Raw genomic sequence first — 6,623 nt, 5'->3', positions numbered from 1 at the left:
CAGATTAAATAATAAACATAATATCTGATATAACTGATAAACACATTCATGGATATCCATGATCCCAGAGGATGAACCACGAGGACTTTCCTGTTGATATTTGTGTTTCTTAATGAAATGTCTCAACAAGTCAGATATTCATGTTCCCCTCAGGATAAACTGAACTCACTTTGGGTGTTCCCTAAGTTTTCAATCAACTAATTGGATGACCAACAACCTGAAGATGCTCCTGATCCTCATGGCTCATAAAGAATAAATCAGCTATTGATCCGGTATTGGTTTCTGCGCACAAAGAGAGAAAGTAGTGCAGTAGTTGGAAGTCTCACTCCTCCTCCTGCCTCCTCTCCTCTGATTCGTGTGGACGTGCCAGGGACCAGGAGGCTGCAGCTCGGGGACCAGCACCGGGATCTGAGGCTCTCCGCTGGGGCTCGGTCCGTGGGAGGGAGGGGGGCTGGCGAGCGGAGGTATACAGCCAACTCAGCAAAGCGCATCTTGTTCCTTAATAAGCCATTATTGAAACGCATTAGGTGGAATTGGATCCATTAGCGCGCCGCATGCTTTACTAAGTGGTTTTCCAGGATCCGGAGAGGGCAAGTGTTAATGAGTGAGGGTATTTCATTGTGTTTGCATTTAGGGGCTTTGCGGGATTCGTTTAAGAGCTGCGTGCGTAATTGTGCTTTAAATGAAATGGTTGCGGTGCAGCCGGGAGAGGAGGATGCGTAGATCTCCTTCGTGCAGAGACTTCACTTGCAGGTTGGAAGTGTTGTGCATTGAAAGAGAAAGCTCAGATTTAAAGTTGCGGTCTCATATTCAGGTTTCTTGTTGTTTTTTTTCTTCTTTGCAGACAGGAGCGGACGCATGGGCTGGACGGACCCATGCTCAGATGGCTGATGTGGAACTGTTCAAGTTTGATGGACCGGCTCCGAGGGACGTGTCCGTGGGGTTGAGATGTAAGGAACGTGTCCTGGAGGTCTGCAGCAGCGGAGGAGAGACCCTCGGTCCCGGAGGAGGAGAGACCCTCGGTCCCGGAGGAGTAGAGGCTCCATGGACCGGGCTCCGGAGCGCAGCGCGTCCGGAGATGGAAACAGAAACATCCTTCACCTGCAGACACGGAGAGGATGGAGACCCTGTCCAGCTGAGAGGGATTCAAACCTGCAACCTGACTCACTGCTCCTCACTGTACGAGGAAGAGGAGGAGGAGGAAGAGGAGGAGGTGATGGAGGAGGAGGAGGAGGAGGAGGAGGAGGAGGAGGAGGAGGAGGAGGAGGAGGAGGAGGAGGAGGAGGAGGAGGAAGAGGAGGACATCCCGGAACTTTTCTTGCTGTCCGACGACGACCTCTCCTCCTCCTCGGGGAAGTCGGTGGATTACGGCTTCATCATCGCGGTCACCTGCCTGGTCACCGGCATCTCTCTGGTCCTCATCTCCTACACGGTGCCCCGGGACGTGCGAGTGGACCGGGACAGCGTGTCCGCCAGGGAGATGGAGCACCTGGAGCGGGAGACCGCCCGGGTCGGAGCCCACCTGGACCGGTGCGTCATCGCCGGCCTGTGCCTGCTGACCCTCGGGGGGGTGCTGCTCTCCTCCCTGCTCATGGTCTCCATGTGGAAGGGCGAGATGATGCGGAGGAAAGCCTTCGCCTACTCCAAGCACGCAGCCAACCTGTACGGGTCCATGAGCCTGAGAGCAGCCTCCGGGCTGGAGGAGGAGGACCAGGAGGTGCTCAGCTGACTGCATGGACCGGGCAGGAGGAGGTGAAGACTCTGGAGACTCACCTGTGCTGCTTCATCATCCGGGAGGAGGAGGTGCACGGTCTTCGTATCTGGAACAGATGAGGAAACTGTTTTTTCTGACTGGACTGGATCTCATGGGTTCACATTTTGTTAAAGTCTGTTTCATCACAGCCCTCAGATGCTTTTGTGAGTTTTTGGTTATTGGAATTGTCCCTTCTGTCTTTCCTGAGACAAGATAAAACAATATGAGACAAGATGAGACTTTATTAATCCTGACTTCATCAGCGTGTATATAACTATAGCGCCTATAGAAATAACAACAGAAATGAGAATGAAATAAGTATAATACTAAACAAAAGTGGCAGTGATGATAATAGGAGTAAATAATATTGAATATTGCAAATAACTGTAATATTACGCTCATTGCTCAGGAGTAGTAATATTGCACTTCTATCGTATATAGTTTATTTCTAAGAGTCCGATGAGTTTTACTTATTTGAATCCATTTAAATTATTGAGTTATTAGATATAAAATCCAGAATTCAGCTCAAGCTGAAGATGTGAGTTGAGACCAAACACAGATCAGCATTGAAACAACTCACGGATCCGTTTGAGTCAGAGATTCTTACACGTGAGGGAATCAGGAGCCAAACAGCTGCACAGATGTTTCCTAACTCTCCCAGATGGGATTTCACGTCCCTGGTGATCGTGGCACTGATCACTTTATCTTCTGCAGCAGATCCTGCAGCTTTGCCATCTTTGTTTTTTTCTCATTCAAATGAACCGGTTTTCTCTTTTTTCTTTCATGTAGAACTAAATTGGTCTGAGTGAGGCCTCAAATCTCAAATCTGACACAGTTAAAATCTTTTTTATTTGAGACTTCCCTCCTCATGTTGACATCTCTCTTCTCCTCCACACACTGATAGAAACATTCTGCTTTATTTACCTGAGAAATTGTAAATGGTCTGTGTTTATATCGATTAGTGTCATCCATGTGCAGCACTTTCACTGTCAGGGGCAGTTTGGGCTTCAGTGTCTTGCCCAAGGACACTTCGGCACGTGGAATGGGAATCGAACACCCTTGTTGGTGGACAACCCACTCTACCTCCCATTCCCTGAAAGCAGGATTAGTATTTTTTTTGTGTGTGCGCTAAAACTTCAAATGCAAGTATACATTTTTCACATTTTTCTGTTTCAATCTGTTTATTCTGACGTGTTACAAATGTTTATTTTGAAATGAAACCAACTCACAGTGTTCAGTGTCCACATCACTTTGCTCAGCAAGGAAACAGAGGAAACACAGAGGGAATTTCCTTTAAACATGATACATTTGGGAGACTCTTGATTTTAATGACGGAGAACATTTATGGTTAAAATGTGTTTTTCTAACACAAAACAAAGTCTGTGGAGTTTTCCTGCTAATAGAATTAGACCAGAATGGCCGAAAGGGAAACTGTGCATGTTAATCGATTATATAAAGATAGGCTTGGAAAAACGTGAACCTATGAGAACAGGTCATACATCCTGACGAGCTTTACAGATTTCTTATAAATAATGTTTGTTTGTTTTAAAGGTCAAATATGAAATGTGCTTTCTTAGAGAATGGATTTCGTTTACATGGCTGTTGGTGATTTGCCTTCTGATGACCTCTGACCCAGCGTGTTGTTTCCCACAGCATCACAGTCTTTTTAATGATTCTGCGATCAGTGAATTCATGTTGACTTTGCCCCTGAAGACAGAAGCTGGAGAGGAAACTCACAGCTGAACCGTTAATGGAAGAAATACTTTAATTTTCCACCTCATCAGAAACAGCCAACTCCCTGAATGGATGCTTGTACGAAGCCGAGCAAATAAAACATTAAACGTATGAATCCACGTTGAACTCCAAAGACTTTCTGCTTAATGTGACTGTGACATAATCAAGTGTTTGCTCAGATTCCTCCAAAAGCAAACAGTGATACCACAGGAGGTGCAATTAGATTTTGTGGTTGAGCACCAGCGTAGTTTGAATAACCTCAAGGGGGGGTTGGACTGCAGATGTTAACACGGAGAGAGAGAGAGAGAGAGAGAGAGAGAGAGAGAGAGAGAGAGACGGAGAGCGAGCGAGTCAACGAACCCCCGGAGGAACGCTCTCCTGGTGATTGGTGTTATAGTTAATTGCTCACGGGAGAGTTCTGGGAGTCAGTGGGGGGGAAAGAGAACAGCAACGACTGATTCCAACGAACCTGTGTGGCTCTAACATCCAGAGAGAGGGAACCGAGACAGAAGGTGAAGGAACAGATCCTCACGTTCAGCCTCAGCAGTATCACATGACCTCCACGTGACCTTCACTCGCTCTCACCTCGTTAGTGTGATTAAGAAAGTTGGAATTCCGACGTTCTCTGGATGAAATATTCTGTTATTCTGTTCATCCCTGGTGCTAATCCGTCCTCACTCAGAGTAACAGATTACATCTGGAGGAGCAATCACAGGTGGACAGGGTTTTTCTCTGCTCGGCTCTCTCTCCTTCTCTCTCTCTCTATTTCTCTCTCTCTCCTCGGTACTGACTTATCGGTTTTAGCTGCTGATTTCTGACTTTTTCCCAGATTGGCTTTTTCGACGGCCCCCCCCGAGGGAGCAGCTGCGAGCTTGTATGAGTGAACCATGTGGGATCGAAGCGAGTGGCATAGTAAGAGCAAAGTGAGTGAGTGGGCGTTCACAGGGAATAACGCCAAGGTCGTCTTTCCAAATCAGAACCAACCCGAGCTCGCCCTGGACCAGTGAGGCTCCTGTCTCTCTCTCTCTCTCTCTCTCTCTCCCGTGAGTCTTTTCCACCGCTCGCCCGGCACAAAGGATTCTCTCTTTCTCGTTGACATTAATTCAAAACGATTCGGGCCATTCAGAGTCGATGCTGCTCCTCACTTCCGAGGTTTCCACGTCAACACTTGACATTTGCAGCTGAAGTGTTGGGTAATTGACGATTTGCTCTGTAACCGTGATGCAAATGTCTAACTCTCACATCCCATCATCGATGGAGAAGGGAATTAAATGGCTCTGGAAATAAAAAGAGCTTCAGTGCCCTGATTATAAAGAAAAAGTAATAAAGCCGAAAGCCCAATTAAGCGGCAGCAGTAGTCGACTGTTTAACCCGTCTGTTGATTTTTGTCAGCTACAGTTTGTAAGATCAAATATTAAGTTCTTCTTTTTTACACTATCAATCTATTTGGCTGTTAGATTCGTGGAGTAATTGATTAAACAATGAGCGGAAAGAAATATCTGCAAATATTGACATTGCAACGAGGAGGATTTTGGAATCGTCTTCTTTGAAATGACTTGAAGGAGACGAATTCTGCTCATATTCAGGTTGATCTGTTTAATTTGTGTGATTACTTAAATGTTGTCATGCTCTGATGTTCAGAAAACTCGTCGCTCTCCTCAAACGGTTTCATCGCTGCAGCTCCTCTCTTCAGCCTCTGTCTGAAACTCTGAGAAAATCTACTTGAGGAAAGAAAAACTGAGAAAGCGTCATGTGTATTATTCTTGATTTCTGCCTAATGAGCTGGTATATTGACGTACAAGCGGGACTGTGTGGGTTTGATCTAGTGTTATTGACAGAGGCAACACATTCAGTGTCTTCATGTCAGACCCAAATCGTTCGAAGTGATTGATGAAACAACGGAGGTGAAGATGAGGAAGGTTGAAGCTTCTCGATTCCACAGGCACATCGTTAGAGACGTTACAGCCCTGGAACTGCAGCCGCTTTAATTAGTGTCTCTGCTTGTTTTACCAGGGAGACACAAAATCAAACCTGTGGTAAAAAATGAGGGACACACACACACACACACACACACACACACACATATACACACACACACTGTGAAAATCTGTGCCTGTTGCTAAAGCTGACAGACTGCTGGAGAAACCCTTTCAATTGGCACACAAACGCACAAACTACCAAAACAAACCATGAATCGCTCCAGCTGGTGCAGAAAATCTGAGCCTGTTGCAAAAACTGACAAATAGAAAACACACTCTTAACTGGCACACACACTCGCACACACACACACACACACACACACACACACACACACACACACACACACACACACACACACACACACTGATATATAACCCTCGTCCATGAATGGAGTCAGAGTAATGATTCAGGGCAGCTGGCAGCAGGAAATGGAATTGGATTGCCGAGGGGGTCGCCCGGGGTCAAGAGCTGGGGGGGGTGTGGCTGCGGATGGGGGGGGAGCAGGAAGTAGAAAAGCTTCGATGGCGGCGGCTCTGCCTCACATCAGCGTCTGGACGCCACTTATCATCATCTGTCACAACCACTCATCAGACAGAGACTCACACTGAGCAGCTGAGAGTCTCTCTCTCTCTCTCACTCTCTCTCTCTCTCTCTCTCTCTCTCTCTCTCTCTCTCTCTCTCTCTCTCTCTCTCTCTCTCTCTCTCTCTCTCTCTCTGGGTCTGACGCACTCTGTTTGTTTGGCCTTAATGAATCAGGAACACGACGGTGTCTGAACCGCCTGAAACTATCGCCTTAAGTTAATGACTTATTCAATAATGACTCTCCTTACTCTGATTGTTGCATAGCAACCGTGCAGGGGCAGATTCAGAAGAAGGGAGGAAAAAGGAAAAGGGAGGGAGTGGAGGAGCAAGTGGGAAATAAAATCACCATCCACATCATTTATCAGCTTCGGAGGATTTAAAACACAAATCCTCACAAACTGACACCCCCCCACCCCCCCACCCCCTCTTCTTCTGCAGCTCCAGGAGGTTTCATATACCTGTCGACTGTGTGTGTGTGTGTGTGTGTGTGTGTGTGTGTGTGTGTGTGTGTATCTGGAGCTATCAGCCCATCGCTCTCACTTTAAAGGCTAAATCATCTTTGTTGAACTCACAG

At 46.7% G+C, this 6,623-nt stretch overlaps 2 protein-coding genes across 2 annotated transcripts in view; both read left to right on the top strand.

Moving 5' to 3' along the window:
- The first annotated feature begins 988 nt into the window (after positions 1–988).
- Positions 989–1,729, top strand: LOC133026501 (transmembrane protein 74). Its single transcript, XM_061093394.1, has 2 exons — positions 989–1,213; positions 1,289–1,729. Exons 1-2 carry the CDS (start codon positions 1,079–1,081, stop codon positions 1,727–1,729), a joined length of 576 nt encoding a protein of 191 aa, XP_060949377.1. The 5' UTR covers positions 989–1,078.
- A 2,645-nt stretch (positions 1,730–4,374) lies between these two features.
- Positions 4,375–6,623, top strand: part of eif3eb (eukaryotic translation initiation factor 3, subunit E, b) — a 17,237-nt gene continuing 14,988 nt past the window's right edge. Inside the window, 1 exon segment of the mRNA XM_061093393.1 lies at positions 4,375–4,490. Within this exon segment, the coding sequence (XP_060949376.1) occupies positions 4,375–4,490 (116 nt within the window).

The sequence above is a fragment of the Limanda limanda genome, chromosome 19 (assembly GCF_963576545.1).
Source record: "Limanda limanda chromosome 19, fLimLim1.1, whole genome shotgun sequence".
NCBI lineage: Eukaryota > Metazoa > Chordata > Actinopteri > Pleuronectiformes > Pleuronectidae > Limanda > Limanda limanda.
The sequence above is the reverse complement of the archived record's forward strand: the minus strand, read 5'-3'. Positions and strand labels throughout refer to the sequence as shown.

What these genes read in the sequence shown, in the direction of transcription:
- LOC133026501 (XM_061093394.1), top strand. Translation starts at nt 1,079, where the DNA reads ATGGAAACAGAAACATCCTTCACCTGCAGACACGGAGAGGATGGAGAC. An exon ending in AGGAGGAGGAAGAGGAGGAG is followed by an intron (nt 1,214 to 1,288) that starts GTGATGGAGGAG and finishes GAGGAGGAGGAG; the next exon opens with GAGGAAGAGGAGGACATCCC.